General features: G+C 37.3%; 2 protein-coding genes, 1 long non-coding RNA gene and 1 pseudogene across 3 annotated transcripts; 2 read left to right on the forward strand and 2 right to left on the reverse strand.

Moving 5' to 3' along the window:
* The first annotated feature begins 2718 nt into the window (after positions 1-2718).
* Positions 2719-11798, forward strand: LOC103330166 (ATP-dependent DNA helicase homolog MER3). Its single transcript, XM_008232719.3, is given in 29 exon segments — positions 2719-3025; positions 3652-3741; positions 4118-4301; positions 4715-4804; positions 4806-4877; positions 5296-5533; positions 5669-5705; positions 5802-5848; positions 6151-6188; positions 6327-6348; positions 6462-6674; positions 6772-6928; positions 7021-7072; positions 7265-7336; positions 7486-7535; positions 7649-7766; positions 7859-7922; positions 8016-8099; positions 8194-8319; positions 8410-8606; positions 8716-8904; positions 8983-9234; positions 9337-9386; positions 9560-9577; positions 9814-9896; positions 9998-10187; positions 10298-10335; positions 10440-10775; positions 10873-11798. Coding segments are annotated over 28 exon segments (3627 nt in total). The 5' UTR covers positions 2719-3025; positions 3652-3673; the 3' UTR covers positions 11415-11798.
* A 2661-nt stretch (positions 11799-14459) lies between these two features.
* Positions 14460-15076, reverse strand: LOC148918061 (cysteine-rich receptor-like protein kinase 42 pseudogene; annotated as a pseudogene).
* A 133-nt stretch (positions 15077-15209) lies between these two features.
* Positions 15210-17520, reverse strand: LOC103329826 (cysteine-rich receptor-like protein kinase 42). Its single transcript, XM_089050642.1, is given in 5 exon segments — positions 15210-15271; positions 15274-15447; positions 15527-15880; positions 15983-16099; positions 16440-17520. Coding segments are annotated over 5 exon segments (1461 nt in total). The 5' UTR covers positions 17194-17520.
* Positions 17521-18943: 1423 nt separating this feature from the next.
* Positions 18944-21055, forward strand: LOC103329827 (uncharacterized). The gene is made up of 4 exons (XR_513944.3): positions 18944-19309; positions 19418-19475; positions 20219-20284; positions 20683-21055. It is a non-coding gene; the product is annotated as an uncharacterized LOC103329827 (long non-coding RNA).
* The last annotated feature ends 246 nt before the right edge of the window (positions 21056-21301 follow it).

The following is a 21301-nucleotide window of genomic DNA, read 5'->3' on the forward strand; positions in this document are numbered from 1 at the left end:
TCCCTTTGTACATTCGCCATCTCTTGTATTATTTATAATAAAAAATTAGACCAAAAATAAAAAAAAGTAATTAAAAAAAAATGCCACATTCCAAATTTACTCTTAGATACAGAAATGCAAAACCATCCAAAAATATTTCAAATGAACTACTACAAAGTTTCGTAGGTTCTAGATTAATAGTTAGCTTTTTTATCTTCATTTATATATATATATATATATATATATTATCACGAGGTGTCCTCACACCGAAAAGGTTGGATTAATCCCTCAAATTGGATTTGACCACAAAGTGCTTTTAATAAGATTCAACCATTAAAGCAGATAATTCACCTGAATGTGATTTATCAACCGAACCACACTTTGTGGTTTAGCTTTTTCATCTTTTAAATAATAAACTTTAATTTATTTTTCTTCTATAAACTAATGTGAGGTTGGTAAATTAAACTGTTTTTTCCAACAAAACAAAATTAAATAGTTTTCAAGAAATCTATTAATCTAGAACGTGAAAAACCTTTGTTCTTGTATGTCCCAAAACACCGAGTATTGTTGCAATTTCCACGAACCACACAGCCAGTATATCATTTTAATAATTATGGGACTCATTATGTTGATGGGTTCCACCTTTATTAAAGAGATTGTATATAAAATGTAATCTCCCTACCGGGTACCCTAACATAACCCATCAAAATCAGCCAAACAAATTTCAAATGAAAAATTGCCAGCTGGACCTGCAGGCATCCAAATGCAGAAATGCCTAGCTGGCTAGCAGACTGGCCAAGTACTTTGTTTTACTGTGGCAATTAATTTCCACAGCCCATAATGCATTCCAAAGGAAAAAAATAGGGCAACAAAAATTTCAAATGAAAAAGGAGCCGGAACTGCAGACATCCAAATGTAGGAGAAAAACTTTCTACGCAGTTTCCTTGCGTTTTTAATTTATTTTGCCATTCTTCGTGAGTTTTATCTTTCATCTTGGAATTTTGACTCATTTATCTAGCCTTTTGGTGCTCTCTTGAATTTTCCCTTAGTTATTGATATAAGTGAATCACAAATCCATAATTACTAATTAAATTAAATGTTTTTTAGGTTTTAGACATAAAAATTTCACTTTTTATTGATATAAGTGAAATCTAAAAATAAATAAATTTTGTCCATTTTGCTTCTTTTAAAATTTTTTTCTCTCCTTTTGCTTTTTCTAAAATATCCCTAATATTAATCCGATTTTCATTGTGAGATGTATCCAATCAATGTAGTGATAAAAAATTAAAAATAACAAAATAACAAAATAACAATGGAGTTATGTGTGTGACATGTGGATGGCCATGTATAAGTCAATTATAGTGTGTTTACTAATCAGTAATTGAAATTATCATTGAGAATTGAATTCCATCTATTGACGATTTCTGCATTTACTTTACATTATTGAATTAAAAAGTAAGTGAGGTCCACACAAAATTATGAATTGAATTCCTGATTTTGGAGGAATTCAATTCTTTAGTGGAAAGTGGTATTCTAATTCTGAAGAACTAATCCATCACGAATTCATCTTTTTTACTCATTATATCCTCATACAATTTTTAAAATTTCAAAATTTTCAATTACTTTCACCCAACAACGAGGACATTTTAGTAATTAGAACCACTCTTACTCCAATTCCATATGATTTAGTAAACAACTTCAATATGAATCCAAAATCTAACTCTCTTCAATACATATGGTTTAGTAAACAACTTCAATAGGAATCCGAAATCTAATTCTTCTCGATCCAACTATTCCTCAATTCAATTCCTCATAATCCAATTACAGATTGGTAACACATGCCATCAATGTAGTTGATAATAATGGAGTTATGTGATTGTGACATGTGGACGCCCATGTCTAAGCCGATTCAATTGGAGAGGCGACTAACACCCCCACTCATACCCTAACCCTTTTGATTCCACTAAAGAATTTGATGATAAATCATTTCTCAAGTTTTTTTTAATTTCCTAGGGAGGGGGAGGGAGAGCATTAAATGCAAAGTAACCATGAAATACTACTTTATTTTTTAGTAGGAATGTAAAATAAACTTTATTTAATTTTCCAATTATACTTGTGTTAGAAATATAAACTAAATAATACATTTAATGCTATATTATAATTATAATTCTAAATTGTGAATGAGACAAGATGGTCATGAAAAATGTGCAATTAATGCAAGCCTTAATTTTCAATATCCCCACCACTATGAACTAAATGTGCCCTAACATTGATATTTGACCGCCAAAAATGACATATGATATCACCACCGTTACCATTACTCTACCCCACTGCCACCATCCACTTATATCACCACCTTAACCGCACCCCGTCCAAACTTCTTCAAACATTAGTAAAAGAAATACAACTATTATAAGAACTAATTGGTGTACAAATCCACTTGTTAAATTACAATGTTTGGAGTTTGGAATTAACTTTCAAGCAAAAGTTTGTTGTATGAACTTTTCAGTGTGAGATTGGAGTGGTTATGAGGATATTTACTCTCTTACATGTAAAGAATAAAGTATTTTATACCTAGAGCTAAAAACTTTTTAAAGAAACTCAAAATCTCAAAACTTGGTTATGAAACTATGAAGTATTGTAAAAATTCAACCAACTTACATTTACGAGTATTTCACCTCCAAATTTGAATTCTTATAAATTTTTAAAAATTTATCAAACAAAGATGAAAGAGAATCTTATTCAGTGGTCCCGCGTGTTGTATCTTTGCTCCATCGCAAAAAGGTTCACGCATTGCATCACTGCGTTCCGGACCCTTCTCCCGCCAAAAGAGCCAACTCTCTGATTATAAGTAACCTTCAATTTCATCACAGTCCTCGTTTTCCTTCACCTGCAACCTGAGACCTCTCTATCGCGAGAGCCGAAGCTTCTTCCTCTTCCCCAAGATCTATCTTTACCTCTTTCTCTGTTTTCGCATTTCGATTAAACTGACCGTGTTTCTGAATCGAGGACCAGGTCGGGAGCTTCATCTTCAATCGAGGAACGGGTCAGTATTACTTCAATCTAATGGCCTGCATTGTTGATATTAAGCGCGCAGAAAGACAGAGATTGTTAAGATATCGAACTCATGCTGGTTTCAATTTCGCGGCCTTATTTATTTATACTTTGGGTCGTAAATTTGCAGTTTCATGAAATTTAAATATCAAGTTCGATCAAATCAAGAACTTAACTATTTGAAAGAGCTCTGAAATTCCTGGTTTCAGACTTTGAGAACTGATTCTGTCGGTGATTTTGATTTACCTCGATTCCGAATATTTGAATTGGAATATGAAGAGATTTAACATGTTTATGTGCTGTTTGATAATTGATCTCTGTAACTTGTTGGATTTATGATCTTACAAGCAACTTCCTGCAAATTTGAGACTTATAATTTGGTTAGTCAATAATTTGATTCTTTTAAGCGACGTGTATCATTTGCTCTGTTTTTCTTTTCCTCCTCTGAATTTTAGCATGAAATTCCACTGGATCTGGATATGCGAAGAAATGAAATTTATCAATAATCTATCACGCTTCTGATAAGCAAATAGATATAAGTCTTACAAATGCAATCAATTATGTGGATCTTAATCTAATGATATATATATATATATATATATATTTTGCTTCTCTCAGTCTTTCAGGAAACGAGTTCAACATGGATTCATATACACTTAAGTCTTTGGAAGATTTGCCTGCTCCTTTTCGTTCATCTTTTAATTTTAGGTAATATCCTTTTCAACTCAAATTCTATTAAAAGTGGTTTTGTTGGATGGCTGTTCTGAAAGCTTGAGTACTGGAACCAGTTTGTTTCTGTTTTCTTTTTTCCTTTTTTCTTTTGCTCTTTTCAAATACAAATGAGCATATTTCTGTAGCTTGTATTACATATCCGTAAGATGAAGGCACAACCACTAGGTCAGCCATTGTGACAAAATTCCTTTTACATGCTTGCAAATGCTGCATATTTCTAACATTGGAGATGCATAATGACTTCGAGATAATAATGTAACAAATGGTTTATCTGGATGGTGTGATGATCTCTGTACTGTCCACATGGTGCATTAAGATGTGCTTAATATGTAATCCTTTACTGTGTATGCAGGTACTTCAATTCTCTGCAGAGTGAATGCTTTCCTGTTTGTTTCCACTCAGATGCAAACATGGTTGTGTCAGCGCCAACTGGAAGTGGTAAAACAGTCATCTTTGAGCTTTGCATTTTGAGGCTCCTTTCACGATTTCTCTCTGAGGATGGTCGGCTCGTTCACACAAATGGAACTCTCAAAACGGTAAGCTTTGTATGTCTTCAACCAAAAGGGTAGTAAGCATTTAGGCGGTGTTACAATATATGCGTGGGAGCCTTAATTTCTTGATTTTGGGAGCCTTAATTTCTTGATTTTGTGCTATTAAAAGAACCACAAATGCTTTCAAAGATCTTCTTTTATATTTGCTTCAATTATTAATTTCGTCTTCTCAGTTTTTCTCCATATGATGTGTTCTCATTCTGATTTAGGCTCTGGTTACAGCTCAGTTTTCTTTTTTCTTTTTTTCGTTATAGGAAATTTCCACGCTCTTGCATTGTTGCACATTGGTGCACTATTTTAAGCTAGAAGTTGATGCAGTCTTTTTTTTTTTGTTGGATTAAAGTTTGTGCCTTGCCTCACTATCCTGCAATTATTTATTTGTTCTGTGTGGAATGAAGATCTATATAGCCCCATCAAAGGCTTTAGTCCAGGAGAAGGTTCGCGATTGGAATCAGAAGTTCGGGTCTTGGGGGATAAATTGCTTGGAAGCTCACTGGAGATAACGAATTTTACAACACCAGGAATATACAGGAAGCAGACATTATTTTAACCACTCCTGAGGTGAGTATGAAGATGTATGCTACACAAATATACAAACTAAAAACTTAAAGTACCTATGTAAGTACATAACCCAATCACGGTAACGAAAAAAGATTCAAGTGCGGTCTCAAAACAAATTTGTAACTTATACTAAATAAATTCAACGAAGCTGCCCTATGCAGGGTCAACAACGCAATCCCTTCAGGTTCCTGCCTTTTCTAGCCCGTGTCAACCTGCATTCTCTCCTGGTCTCTCCTTTATAATCACCTCAATTTAATTCCAATTCCTCCTTGGCTTCTATCGACTTTCATACGCACATACATTTATGCTTCAACGTATTTCAACATATATAATTTCTATAAAAAAATGCTTCATTCTCAGTTCTACCATTCTTTTAAAACTATACAATAAAAGCGTCACTAATTCTTTTTCTAAATAGAAATTTGATGCAGTAACCCGGTATCGTGCAAAGGATGGTGGACTGAGCTTTTTCAGCGATATAGCACTTCTACTTATTGATGAAGTTCATCTGTTGAATGATCCTCGTGGAGCGGTTTTGGAGGCAATAGTTAGTAGAATAAAAATGCTTGCTCACAACCCTGAACTGAAATCAAGCTCTCTGGCTCATGTTCGTTTTCTAGCTGTCTCTGCTACCATTCCAAATATTGAGGATCTTGGTAAGATTTGCATTCAATGGTAATTTTGATAGTTAAAAGAAAGAGCATGACTGGAGTTTATTGCATTTACCATTTCTTAAAGATTACAAGTGATAAATGATTGAACAATTATAAATTGTGTGTAAACCACTGCAGCGGAATGGCTCAAGGTTCCTGTCCGAGGAGTTAAAAGGTATCTCGACCTTTTATGCTATTGCATTAGGTTATCCTTTTATCTTCATTAATACGAGCATCCAGTTATTTTTTACTATTTCTGCTGTCCCTACAGGTTTGGAGAAGAGATGAGGCCTGTAAAGTTGACTACAAAAGTTTTCGGTGTGCATATATGTCATGATTCTCCATTCACAATTTATGTTTCTTACCAAGTGCTCTACTTTCCTAATCCTTTTGATCAGAACTCGCTGTACATACTCTGTTCTTTTTGTTAAGTATTTTTTAAGAGGAAAAAGTTCCTGATATATCCTTTATTGGAGGAAGACAAATGCTTGTTAGTTATCACTTTGTGTTGACAACAAAAGTTTTTGGTATACCTTTATGAATTTGCAGTAGCATGGTCTTTCTTTAATCATATTTGCTTCCCATTTACTATTTCATATTCAAAACTACCTCTTTTGCAGGTTACACTCCAGCAAAAAATGATTTTCTATTTGAAAAGGTAATTGTTTAGACTACGTTCTTGATAATATTAAACCATATGCTCCTATGTTCCATGAAATACATTTAGGAAAATAGATACTTGAGAAATAGACCCAATATTCACTCTTCTGATGGTTTGTATTGTTCCCTTTTCCAGCGCCTTCAAAACTACATTTTCGGTAAAGATGACATTTCGATAGACGCCCCTCCTTTATATCTGCATCTGTTTTTCTTGTGAAACTTCAACGCTAAAAAATCATGAATAACTTATACACTTACAACTGATTCACAGATATCCTCATGCAATATTCGAGAGGGAAATCCGCTCTGGTTTTCTGTTCTACTAGAAAAGGTGCACAAGAAGCAGCACATAGACTCTCTCAGACAGTCATGGCCTTTGGCCATTCAAATCCGTTCATTAAAAACAGAGAACAGCAAGAGAGGCTAAGGGAAGCTTCATTATCATGCAGTGACAAACAAATGCAATCTTATATTCCTTATGGTGGTATAAGAGCTACTTGTTTGCTGTTCAGCTCACAGTAAACTTTAATTTATTGCAAGTCCCACACTGAGATGTTAACAAATAAATTGTTTGTTTGCAGTTGGTTATCACAATGGTGGCCTTTCCATGAAGGATCGTAATCTCGTCGAAAATCTTTTTCTTAAGGGTGATATTCAAATTTTGTGCACAACAAATACTCTTGCTCATGGAATCAACCTACCGGCACATACAGTAGTCATAAAATCAACACAACACTTGTATGTTTGAACTTCCATTTCTTGAAATCATTATAATGAAACTTGAGAGGACATCTTCTGTGTTTATTAATTAACATGTGCATTTTGCCCAGCAACAAAGAAAAAGGTCTCTACATGGAATATGACAGATCTACAATACAACAGGTTTGTTAATTCAGATACTTTTTATGAAGGAATGTTTCCAATTAGGTATGATTGGGATATGATAAATTATCTCATTTAAATAATCAAGGTTCTATTTGAAAGAATTGACGCCAGAAGAAAATAAAAAGAAAATCTTGTCCTATTAACTGTAATTTTAGTTTCACATCATATGTCAGTTGTATCACCCTGCAGATGTGTGGGAGGGCAGGTCGGCCACCATTTGATGATACAGGAATGGTTATAATCATGACAAGAAGAGATACGGTAGTTTAATCTCTTTCTTCCTTCATTTTCACTGCTGTGTGCATTTTTCATGCAGTCTCTTCATTGTTTTAGAAATTGAACAAGTCCTGTTTGGTCTCTGAAGTTCTTTTCCTTTAGGAATACGTAATTGTCTTCTTACTTGATCTCAGGTTCACTTATACGAGAACCTCTTGAATGGATGTGAGATGGTGGAATCGCAGTATGTGTTATAATTTTATCACAGAATGAATTTGGTGCCCTGGGCTTTCTGAGGGCATATTGAAAAAGTTATTGCATGTCTTCTGATGAAGTTGTTTTGTCTGCTTTCATTAGATTGCTTTCATGTTTGACAGAGCATTTAACCGCAGAGATAGTTCAACTGACTGTCTCTAATATTCCAAGCGCAATTGAATGGATGAAGTGCTCTTTCTTGTATGTGAGAATGAAGAAGGCACGTAATAATCACGGCACCCATTTAAATGGATATCTTTCATATATTTCTTTCTCATTTAACTAACTTCAGATTGTTTAATGCATAATCAGAACCCTGGGCACTATGCAGTTAGAAAAGTGATTTCTAAAGAACACATAGAAAAACATATGCAAGGTACTGAAACTGTTTACTTGTAGAATTATCAAGGGATTTCCTCGCCCTTGTATCTCTATCTCTCATTTGATTATCAATGTTGTTTTCCATCAGACGTCTGTGTAAAGAAAGTTAATGAGTTGTCCCACCATCAGATGATCTGGACGGATAAAGATGGTTTTCTCTTGAAACCACTAGGTATCAATGCCATTAACCCATAACACAGTACCTTTCAGAATTCACGCTTGACCAAAATATTACTAATTTCTAACATTCCTTATTCGTCCGTTAGAACCTGGGAGGCTGATGACGAAATACTACCTGAAATTTGACACAATGAAACACATTATGCAGACACCCGTAAACTGCAGTTTGGAAGATGCTCTTCATGTTATATGCCGTTCTGAGGAAATTGCATGTAATGTATATTTAAGTACTTCCGGCCATTTCACTGTTGTTTAGAAAAGTCGAATGAAGGAATTATGTATCTATCTACTGGTGTATGTAGGGATACAGCTCAGACGTAATGAGAAGAAGCTTCTAAATGACATAAACGCTGATAAAGATGGTCGACTTCGCTTTCATATCCTTGATGACAAAGGAAAGCGAAAAAAGCGTATTCAAACCAGAGAAGAAAAGATATTTGTTCTGGCTAATGACTGCTTGACTGGTGATCCTTCGGTTCATGATTTATCCCTTACCCAGGTTTCGTTGCTCATAACCTTTAACGTGTTCCTTCATAACCTTGATCCCTGTTGCATTTGATTATATTCAGAGCTAGATTGTTGAAATCAAATTGGTTTCTGTGTCATAGGATATGAACTCTATATGCTCAAATGGCTGTAGAATTGCCAGGTGCATGAAAGAATTTTTTATTTACCAAAAGAACTACAAAGGAGCCCTGAATTCAATGCTTCTGGCAAAGTCATTATATCAAAAACTCTGGGATGACAGTCCATACCTGCTGAAACAATTGCCTGGGATTGGAATGGTGACTGCAAAGGTATCCCACTAATTAAACTTGCTTTTTATATCCTTGGGTCACTCAAATATTGACCCTTTGCAACTCTTCTTCCTTCAGGCATTACATTCAATGGGAGTAAAATCATTTGGGACACTGGCAGAGGCTGATCCCAGGAGAATAGAGATAGTCACTGGTCGAAAGTACCCTTTTGGAAACCATTTAAAAGACTCTCTACACTCGCTACCTCCAAAAGTTGAGATGAAGGTTGAGGAAACTGAATGCCAGAGGCAAGGGAAATTGAAGCTGGTGGTAACATTGACTCGGCTATCACAGACATTCCAACCAACCAAACGACACTATGCTGATATGGTATACTCTAGCAGGGCTCAGCATAATTTTGTCAAACGTTTGATGCAATACTACTTTTAGTGTTGTTATGCAAATCCAATTCTAAGATTTTATTTGCTACAGATTGTTGGTTCAGAAGAAGATAACCTGATTCTCTTTCATGAGAAAATAAGGTGATCCTAACTTAGTCACTTACTTTTAATCTTTGGTTTTTTGCACAAGATGAAAGGAGAATACCAAGGGGTTCCTGTCAACTTGTTTACTAGACCTAATATGTAGTTTTTTTCTTTTGGCTGGAGGTGGTTCGGTAACCTTCCTGTTTCTACTCTATGCTTTCTGGCTGCAGAGTGGAAGAATTCTCCAGGTGTGCAGCCTTAACTCATTAGTTCTCTCTTTGAAAACATGGAAGCATGTTAGGCGTATGATAACACTGATTATTAAAATTTAACTTAGTAATCTTTACAGTATGACTAAGTCACTAGAAGAAGTTCAGGTTTCTGGTTGACAACACAAGATTTTCCCCTTTTTTGTTCTGGGAGAGCTTTTGAGAGTGCATTATTATTACCTTGTTTAGTCTGAGTTTGGTTTGTTTCATTGCAGCCCCTATAGCGCAACAATTCTCCTGTCAAATCCCCAACAAGGAAAGCTGACTGTAAAGGCTAATCTTATTTTTGAAGAATACAGTAAAGCCCCTATCCTGATATTTCTGGTTTCTGCCAATTGACTATAGTCTGGCATAAGTTTCCAGGGTTATTATGTTTAATTTGTTGTTTTATTCACGCAGTTGGCATTGATATCTACCAAAAACTTATATTTATGAAGGACAATTTAAGTGTGAATAACAAACGGGGAAAGAAACCACTCTCTTTTCCCCCACCTGAGGAAGTATGTATCATCGAAGATGATGCTATATGTCAGTCTCCAACCAAAGAGCTTCTGAACTCGACCAAATCCAAGAGGGTAAATGATTCCATGTGAGTGTTTCTTCACTGATATTTGCATTTCATTTCTGATTATTAAAGTTGCTTTTCAGGGGTCTGACAATTTGGTTTGTTTTACTTGATTATTTGGGTTTCTATACCAGGCCCAGTTTCAACCTCCTGGATGAAGAGTCTGAAGAAGGTAGAGCTTAATTGATAGAAATGATGATGCTAAGTATTTTACTCTTTTTTTTTTTCAATCCTTTTCCCCTACTCGCCAATAAATTTTACCTCAAATCTTTGTAGATGAGGATGCTGCCAATGTTCATGAAAATGAGATTGCTGCCAAGGCTGAAGACGGTGAATGCAAAATCATTACACAACAAACAGTATTTGACCACATACGTGAGAAAGCGAAGAACTTCCCTGTCTTGGCGCCATCAAATGTTGTGCGCTCTCCATCCTCAGAGCCCTTAGTTTTGACAAGAAAACGTGCTCGTGAGAAGCAGCTTGAACCCCATAACGAAGTTGAGGTTTTGGAAGAATTGGAATGGAATAAAATTCCAAGATGGGCGGTGGTGAATCCATCTTCAGAATCCAAAGAGACAGAACAAAAACAAAATAACCTCATGGATGAGAGAGGTGACAACACACAAACACACTCACAATCACTTTTTTGGTTCTTATATATGTGATGTGGAGTTTTTAATCTTTATGCTACTTTTTTTTTCTACTGAAGCTGGGCTTCCTCTTGAACCTGGAGATGGCGCATTCAAAACTTCAAGAGAGGAAACAATATTTGAGCACATACGAACAAAAGCCAAGAATTTTCAGGTGATCAACAAATCGAAGGTGGTGGAGTCTGGGTCCTTAACCAAAACAAAAGAACAACCCTCTAAGAATCATCCTGTGTTGAGCATGGATCCTTCTGGCGTGCAAAAAGGAACAAACTCAAATAAAGTATTGAGAAACACTGCACTCATCTCAGATTTGGAAACCAAAGAGGTGGAAAAAGATGAATGTGGGATATCGAATGCTTCTCCTAGAGGTTTAGGCAACGCTGCTCATCTATCATCTAGTAAAATGCTATCGTTTGATATCTCCATGTCGAAGAATACCAGGCCATCAGCAGATCCAGGCAGCTCCATGGAGAGCAGAACAAGGAAACAGCAGCCGTCTCCAATTGGACCACAAAGACAGTGCTGCACATTGACAACAGTTGCCAAAACCAGGGAAGTAGAAACATTTCTTGGATTTCAGAGTGTCTTTTCTTTTCTCTGATGTTTCTTCCGATACACAAAAATGAGACGACAGATATATCAGTACAGAGGAAACTTACTTTTTCAGATTATAACTTGATGTGGGTAGCAACGTATATGACCCCACAAATTGAAACTTGGGATAAGTGGGATGGATGTATACTTACTGGTTGGCTTCGCAATTACTGTCCAGAAAAGTGCTTTACGAGGTATGAATGATTAATTTTGAATGAAAAGTGAGGTTTAAGGACGTCATAAACCCAGCTAGTTTGCCGCCTTCCTATTTCTAGTTCATTTAAGAAAGAAATGTAGCAGCCTGCCATGGAATGATTTTCTAGATGTTTTGTTTGTCAATATACTCCAATACCAAATAGTACTTGTTCATGAATCATTGGTTTCCCTCTCAGTCACAGGTCATAAATATATTCCTTTTTGTTATAGTATTCTTCAATCTATAATTTTTCGACAAAAAATTAGTATACTGACTCTAGTACATGTATTTACTATTTGCCGAGTAGCGTATTTGGAAACTGCTCCAAGATTGTTGAAAACTTTTATCTTGGCTGGTTAATTGTTTGAATTTTGGGGTTTTTTTTTTTTTTTACGACCTTTTGTATTGAGCGGGTGATAACATACTAAACTCTTACACACTACACGAATGCTATAACTTGAATTTTGCCCCTTTTGTTATTATTACTAAGTACTTTTTCGACAGTCCTTCCTTTTTCTTAAAGAAGGAAAGCAAAGGCCAACGGTGGAAGTCCATTTCCAACAAGGCTTCAATGTTCCTAGGCACTGGCAAAATGATATATTGAGGTAGTGACATCCTAATCGGTAAATTCCATTTTACTACTCTAAAGTTACCTAAAGTTTTTTTTGGTGTCAGTCTCATTCCCTATAAATAGCATCCATTTGTAATGCATGCGCTAAATAAGTTCGTGCAAGGAGCATGATGTCATTGCACTAATATTTCAATTCAATCACGCATTGTCATGCAAAAAGTTTAAAAAGTGTCTACTCAATTGGTTTAGAATACGTGATTGGTAAAAAGCATCATACACAATTGATTTAGAATTCGTGATTGGTTTGAAATCCCGACACGAACAGCATAAAAAAGGTAAAACAGGCCATTAACTCGTGATTAGCTTGGAATACCGACACAGTCACATCCAGTAACTCTTTACTCTGTTGATGAGGGTCACGCTACATCCACGCCCCCATTTGCAGTTATATATATGTTACATAAAATTTCTCATAAAAGCAACTAGCACAGAGTACACCAATTAACCACTAAGCAAACCAAAGCCATCGATGTCTTCAGAGGCTTCGGAAAACGCCGAAATGTCCCGTATCCGTAGAATCGCGGAATGGATGGAATCAGATACGGAGTCTGATGATCTCCATGGCTTGCGTAGTCGTCTCATAATTCGTTTGCAGATGGAGGTAGGACGACACTACATACGGCGCCGTCTACTAGCAGACGACAACTTCAATATCAATACAAGTATTAATAATTTCAATAATATTGGTAATAATGGGCCGTTGGCGGCGGCGGCATCCAAGGCCTCCATAGACGCCATGCCAAGAGTGACCGTCACGAGCCAAGGCGCCGAGTGCAGTATCTGCTTGGAAGGCTTGGAGGTCGGCGCTGAAGCCAGAGAGATGCCCTGCAAACACAGGTTTCACTCGCTTTGTATCGAATTGTGGCTCGGCAGGCGAGGCTCCTGCCCGCTTTGCAGGTTCTCTATGCCCTAGGAAGGAACACCAATGGATCAATTTAGATTAGTCCCCTTAATTAATGTCTGGTTTGAATTGGATTATCATTTGCTTTCTTAGGCTCCTTCTGGAATGACGGAAACATTTTGTTCATGAAGGCTTTTGTGGAAGTGCTATACTAGAAGATCGTCAAAGAAATTTCAATTTGGCTTTTTAGTTGTCATAGTCCCTACACTTAGATGAGATTTACATTTTAGTCCTCAAATTCGTAAAATGATTGTTGTAGTCCCTCAATTCTACTTTTGTTAGCAGTGTTGGTCCTGTTGTCATATTTGTTAAATTTTGTCAAATTTAAGGATAAAATTATCACTTCAAATCAAACCTCCATCACCCACACCAAACATCACTCCCATCACCACTTTGTACTCAAATCTACCATTTCCACTACCACAAGAACAAACCCCAGTTGCTCTCTGGTTAACGCTGCATCTCTCATCCTCTCTTGGCCTGCCGCCGATTCCAGGCACTGTATGTTCTCTCTTTAAAATTTACTGTTCTCTCTCAAACGAAAGAAAAGTTCGAGATATGAAAAACAACTTTGGCAGGATCGACGGTTGGGTTTCTTTGGAAAATGTACCACTGGAATCTTCAGAGGAGAACCAAGGAATTTTATGACGAAACTGTTGTCAAAGATGACTAGGCTGGGCTTAATTACTTTGTTAATTATATAGAGATATAGAGGATAAAGCTTACTTTTTAAAATTAGAAAGGAACTAAAGCTTATAAAATGTATCAATTTCTTGTACTCAACCAAAGTGAGACTATGAAAACCTATTCAAACTTCCAACAAAAATTTAAGCAGCTCATCAATCACTAATCTCTGCATTGATCCAATTGCCACCTGGCATATCAACACCTGTCACATTTAATATGTAAAAGATTACCCAGATCGTTCGTGGACCCCATCATTAAGTGCAATCAGGTCCCTGGCAGCCACCTAATTCTTTTAATTTTGGAAATTTATCTGAAATTCAGAATATCTATCTGCAATTTCTCAATTCTGCTGCCCGGATGAGTAAGCATGACAAAAGATATATAAATATTTGATATTTTCTAATAATAGATAGATAAAAGAACTCAACAGCTTTTTCAGGCCGAAAAAAAAAAATTAGAAAAACAGAAATGCACAGCTTTTTAGTGCACCATGGCATGAATGTATTGGTCTTTTGCCGCAATCTTCATTGTTTAAGTTCGCAGTCGCAGGATTCACAGAGATGAGTGAGCTGAAAAATTTGCTAGCTGCCTGCCTGTGTACTTGAAAATGGAAATTGCCAATTGGGTTGGAATTTACTTATTGTGCAAAACTTGTACAGTTCTTGAAATCCCCATATGAGCTACGCAGGCTAGAGGACTCTGAGGAGGTGCAGGACGCTTCAACTTTTGTTAATGCATTTGATATGGAGCTGTTTGCACTATAAGAAGATCTGTTAATTGTGCTGCTGCCTGTGGCATTTAGAAAAGGAGGCTGGTTTGGATTCGGTACTGCTGCCCTTTCTTTATTGGTCAGCATTGCAACTACTTCAGCCATGGATGGTCTTAAAGCAACAGAAGCCTGCGTGCACAAAAGCCCAATTTGAAGTACTCTTGATGCTTCTTCTGCAGGAAAATCATCTCTCAAGCAAGGATCAACGGCTCTAGCTAGGTCATTTGATATGTAGAGTTTCCAAACCTGAGATCAAAACCAAAGTTTCAACATTATAATTTGGAAAATACAAGTCACACACACCCAGCTAATTTCTATGTCCAAAGTTCAAAACTTACCTTGTGTAAGAGTGAATCCGGGTCATCCCAGTCTTGTCTGAAGGTGCTGTTTCTCTTACCAGACACAATCTCAAGAACTAGCACGCCGAAGCTGTAAACGTCTGCTCTCTCTGTCAATTGCCCTTGAACAAGATACTCGGGAGCCATATAACCTCTGCACCACAATGTAATTTGATTTGCAGCATAATTAGAGATGAAAATGTTCAGAAGTTTGCTAAGTCGTATCAATCAAGTAAAGGACATGATGGAAGAGAAGTAGGATTCGTATTCGTGCTGAAACTTACAGCGTTCCGGCAATGCCAGTGCTAAGATGAGACTGGTCGGCAGCAAAACACCGAGCAAGCCAAAGTCTGCAATCTTTGGGCTGAGATTCTCATCCAGAAGAACATTGCCGCTTTTTATGTCCCTGTGGATTATTCTTATTGTGGAGCCTTCGTGAAGATAGGCAAGCCCTTCAGCTGTTCCAATAATGATATTCAACCGCTCATTCCAAGTCAGAATCTGAACCTTGTTCTTATCTGCATATATGAATGGAGGGCATAAGGATCCTCTTAATTTGTGAAAGATTTAAAAATCATGCAGAGAGAGGACGATTACCAAAAAGGAAGTGATCGAGGCTCTTGTTAGGCACATACTCATAAACCAGCAAGCTCTCAGGGCCTTCAATGCTACAACCTAAAAGCTTGACAAGGTGCTTGTGCTGAATTCCGCTGATCAAATTTACTTCATTGAAGAAGTCATCTACCCATTGCCTGGTATTGTAGATCAATCTCTTAACCGCTACTGTTTTTCCATTTGGAAGAGTCCCCTTGAACACAGAACCACCTCCTCCTTGCCCAATTTTTCTGGAGGAGTTGAAATAATCTGTGGCCTTTTCAAGTGTTTCATACTTGAACTTCAAGCTAGAGTACTTGTTAATGCTTATTGAAGCCAACCCTACGCCACTGCGCTCTGGATAAAGAATGTGAGAGAATACATGTTAAAATATTGTAGAAACAATGACAATTTTTCACAAGTAGCCCATAGAAATATATAAATGTATTATGTATATACCTTGTTTAATCTGTACCAATTTTGCATAGCCTGCATAAGCAGCAAAGAGAGACAGAAATATGAAGGCAGCTGCTGCCAAAACCACTGCTATGATGATTCCTCTACTTACTGACAACCCTGAAAAAGAAAATATGCAAATGAGATTTTAGGTTATAAAAAAATATTTTTAAAAAGATAGCTTTGGTAATAAAATAACACTTTCAATTGAAAAAAGTCAAGACTTTTTATATTCTGTTTGGTCACCCAGAAAAGGAAAATAGAGAAACTGAGGTTCGATTTCACAAATTTGAGTTTGTGGAAAAACAACAGAGGTTATGAGATTCGTCTGCAAAAAGACAGAGTCCCTCTGAAGCAAGAATATGACCCAAGCTATGCTAAAAAATATTAATTTAGTTCATAAACCCCTGAAAATGAAAACCTTTAAAAAGTTAACAAAGAAGAAAAAGGGTTATGTTACCATGACCATGATCTGCCATATGCTCCCCTTGTTCTTCATCATTATAGAATTTCTCAGTTGAATACCTCAAATAACACCCAGCATTCAAAGCCCTCCCTTCCTTCTTTGGTGCACATCCTCTCACTGCCTCACCTCCCTTCTCCAAGCAAGCTCTGCACCCATCACGCCCTACAGTTTTCCAACACTGAGCCAGAGCATAAACCGACCCTTTCACTTGTGCCACCCCAAACCCACCATTGTCAACAGCAGCCTTAGTAACATTACGAATCGCAAACCCGACATTCCTCACAAACTCCATTCGATCTTCATTTTCAAGCTCGTGTTTTGATGACGGGCTGCAGATCACGGCGTCACGAGAAGGGTCTGTGGATTGTTGGTAGAAGCTGTAGTTATCATAACGGAGGTAGCAACCGTCGAGAAAAATGGTAGCGGAAAGGGAGGGGAGGCAGCGAGGGAGCTTAGTGCGGCTAGCGGCGTAGCAGAGGAGGCAGTCAGTGTGAGAGAGGTCTTGGAAGCATTGGGCTAAGCCGTACATGGGCGGTGTGGAATTAACAAAGTGGGTGCCCCAATGGTGGGTGGAGATAAGCTGGGAAAGGATTTCCATTTCTTTGACAAAAGTGGGGATGAAGCTGGTGTTTGGTGGAGGTTTGAGAGTGCCACAGGAGAGTGTTGCTTGGTTGGTTCTTGGATCTGAGAGAGAAACAGAGAAAACCAAGAAGAAGAAGATAACCCATGTTGTGGTTTTGGCATACATGCCTGCCTCCCTCTGGATATGTGGGAATTGCAAAAATGCAGAGCATAAATTGCACTAATAATTTGGGCTTAATTTACAAGTTTGAATTTCTGGGTTGAATTTGAAAGCTAACAAAATGTGATTTTGTTGGAAGAAAAAGCTTAAATTAAATTAGTGTGACAAAGCGAGTGAGATGATGAGCTTATCGTCTTCTTTTCTTCTTCTTCTTCTTCAATGTTTGGACTTGGTGGTAGTTGCAGGTATAATCTTATAGAGCCTACAGCTTCCACCCACCCAACCACGTATGCCAGTTTTGGGTCCTCTCCATCTCCATCTTCATAAAAATTAAAAAACAAGGACCAAATTGATGTGTTCATCTAAAAATAAGCTTCCACAAACGCACCGTCTTGGTGGGGCCCTCTGTTGGACTTGCACCTGCATTATTTTACAGGTCGGTCGCGTTGCTGCCATGTGGAGTCTCCTTGTTTGTGGGATACTTGCTTGAATTCACTTCTTTCTTTTTCTGAGTCCAAACCAAAAGACCATCTTTTTGGCTGGTTGATTAGTTTGCATATGAACACAGAACAGCTTCTACGGTTGGGCGTACACGAAACTCTACTCTTCAGAAACGTGTATCCGAAAAATAATCATTACTAAATCGTGGAATATGAAACAACTAATGCGAGATCCTGTGCTTTTGGGCCTACCCTTTTCTTTCTTTCTTACTTCCTTGAGCCGGAAACTTGAAAATTTCAATATAATGACATGTTATTCATCATTGTAAATGAATTCTGCAAGACACTTTTTCTGTAATGTCAATCTATATATGACATTTTGTTTGAAGGGTCAACAAGTTTGGGTTTTGAGCAGTGCTGATTTTCATTTGGTGGCTGAAAAAATCAAGAATGATGAGCTATAAATGCAATGTTTAAGTGCTATCCACCTTCTGAAACAAACTTTTACTACATTTATATGGATGGCATTTAAAGTTCAGTATACAAAAGTCTTCACACCTTTTTAATATGGAATCTTGAGCTTTTTGGAAAAATAGGGCTCAGTGGTTGTTGCATTGTCTTTGACATTGACAGCGTCTGTTACATGACATCACTTCCTTTTCATGCCTTTCGATTCAAAATCATTGAGGATGATGAAGTTTCAGCCACCCAAAATTTACTCTCTTTTTTTCAGAGGCTTATGCCTTAGAAAAATAGAGAAGCTAAACTCTTGTAGCTAGCTCTTGAGTTTGAAAAACAAAGTTCTTAGCACATAACACATAACAAGTTGGCCAACGAGTATAGACCAGTGGAAAAAGGGTTTTGCCTTGTAAATAAGAGGTCTAATATTAATGACATCTTAGTTGTGTGTGTGAGAAACCCCTCTCATCTTTATTAACTATCGCTTGTACTTAAAAAAAAAATTTGTAACAAGTTGGCTCCGATAGATAAAAAATGGTTTTGGAAGTTTGGGTTTGAATTTGGACTATATCGTAAGTAAAGTCAGACACTCCAAAGAGGAGAGAAGGGATACATAACATGAGCGAGCTGCAGCAACGAGTGACCTTTAGCTGAAATGAAATCTGAAAAGTCGATACTGTCCTTATTCTTCTTTGCAAACTAGCATGGCAGAAATGACATTGTCTACTTTTTATATTCGCGAATTGACCCCGAATCCTTTTGTCTTATCTGCAAGTATTGTTATTTCTTTTTTGTCATTTGGTCCTTTTGCAGTTCAGGACAATATTTGGCACTTCAAACGTGTCAGGAGGAGAAATAATACACATACCATCCAACTCGCTCGAACTACTGACTCGCTCATTCTATCTCCATGCGAATTCTAACCCTCACCTCAACCAAAATCTCAAACCCTTACCCTAACCCTAACCTTCCATTCTAACATGGAGAAGGAGGTCAGTCCTCTGCGTCATCGATGCACTTGATTGCCAATTCGTGTTTCGATCTCGCACCTTCGTCTGAATGGCTTCAATTTCGGCGAAAGAAGGAAGAGTTCGGAGATCTGAAATCTTGGATGCACAGTAATATAAGCGACCTCCTCCCTTCAAGGTCGAGCTCAAAGAAAGCCATCGCATGATGAGAAGCGCAGGCCCCTTCCTTACGTAGCTGCGAGCGAAAATGTTCAGGTGAATTTTTGAATTTGTGGCTCGTTGATTGATTATATTTTCCTTCGTCTGTTCTTCGAGATTCTTGGTGGGGCTTACAGTTTTTGTTTGTGTTTATTGCAAGGTTAGCGATGCCGCATTTTCTCAGATGCAATGTTTACGAGAGTGTTAGGGCACGAGACAATAGGTTAGTTGCAGTGTTCATTGTTACTATTTCTTGAATTTTCTCGTTTGTCTAAACTAAGTGTGGCCAATTTTCGGTGATGTGCGTTCCCCCTTGATCTTATTTAATGAGAAATGTCCTGTTTGATGCATTGTAAGTAGTGTGGTTTGGTTTCTCATTCCAAAGCAAAGCACACATTGCATTGTACTTTGATTTGAAAGTGCCAAGTTGTTTATTGGATGATATGTGTTTAGCTGCAATCCTAAATCTTTTCGTGTTTACTGTAGAGTTAGCGAGAGAAGTATTAGAATATTTGAAGCAATTGTGTGAACTACATCACAGAAGCAATTATGTAAATAGCATCACAAAAGCAACCATGTGAAGCATCTTCTGTGACCCTTATTTCATCTCTATATGTAGGAGATAGAGTTAAATAGTTTTGATAAATACTGACCCCGATAAGGGGGCTTTCAGTAACAGTTATAGCAGCGGGAAGATGATAATGGACATAATTTTGTCTGCTATCTCTCATTTGTGAAGTAGGACAGTGCTTAAAATGAACGTCCGTCGTATGGCATATGGGAATACAGTAATGTGTATTTGCACCTATACCTTTATGTGAAAAATTCGCTGACTTGGCATGTCATTCCATGATTGATTTCGACGGGCATCTAGGACTGACCCAGTATATTAATTTGTAGTTGCATCTACTCATGCTGATAATTTCTTTAGGATGATCTGATGGTTGCTTTATACCTGGTGGACAGTTTTCTATCAGTCTCCCTTAATGCACATTATCAGCAGCTCGGAGGAGTCTGAAGAACCTGTGTCAGGTAAACAGTAAAGTTGAGCATCACTTTTTGCTGTTGTTTGTTATATATAGCTTTGTTTAAATCTTGTGACCGTTTGTGATTTGTACATTTATTGTTGATTCTGATCCTAAATTGCTGTTTGGTCGAACCTTATGTAAGCATCTTATTTTATGTTCACTATACTTTCTCAGATTGTTTCAGAAGTTTGGCTTTTTATTCTTTTCCCTTGAACCTGAGTTTGGCCTTTTATAATGAGCATAGATGGTGTTGTTTTATCTGCCTTTTGTCACGAATTGGCAAATAGCTACACGCTGGAAAATTTGCGGAATTGTAGACAACTAATTCCTGCATATTATTTTTGCTACACGCTGGAAAAATTGCGGAATTGTGGACAACTAATTCCTGCATATTATTTTCAGGTTGGGAAAGAGCAACAGAGACTTGACATTGATGATATGATATTGTTCCTCAACAATTGAGGGTGATGATACGATATTGTTCCTCAACAATTGAGGATCACCCTATACCGACCTCAAGTCCTCAAGTTGTGAATGGTGATGACAAAGATAATGGAGATCACTTACAAGTTCCAACATAATAATAGGGTTCACCTCTTACTTTTAACGAATAGATAGAAGCTTTCCTATTAATTTTCGTTTTCTGACTAAATCATTTCTACCTTAGCTATAGCCTCTTCACTTATTTGGCTTTCGAATTATTTTCTGGACTGGAGTAATTTCATCAAGAATTTAGGGAGTTTATTTGGGCTGAACTTTGGCCCGACTGGTGGAATTAGCAGATCCATACTCCTCATTGTGGAGGGAGGCCTTGTTGAGCTATGCGAGCCCATCAAATTTGACTCATGCGATTGCAAGAATTCTATAGTGAGGGCCTATCTCTTAGTTGTTGGATCAAATTGGTTAGTTTGATCCAACGGTTAAGAGATAGGACTCATCTAAGGGCCTTAGATAAGGCTCACTACAGAATGACTGGATGATATTTGTTAAAGGGTCCGTTTCGGTTTTGCAGGACAAAATG

This window comes from Prunus mume, linkage group LG4 (genome assembly GCF_029339155.1).
Source record: "Prunus mume cultivar Tortuosa linkage group LG4, ASM2933915v1, whole genome shotgun sequence".
Lineage (NCBI taxonomy): Eukaryota > Viridiplantae > Streptophyta > Magnoliopsida > Rosales > Rosaceae > Prunus > Prunus mume.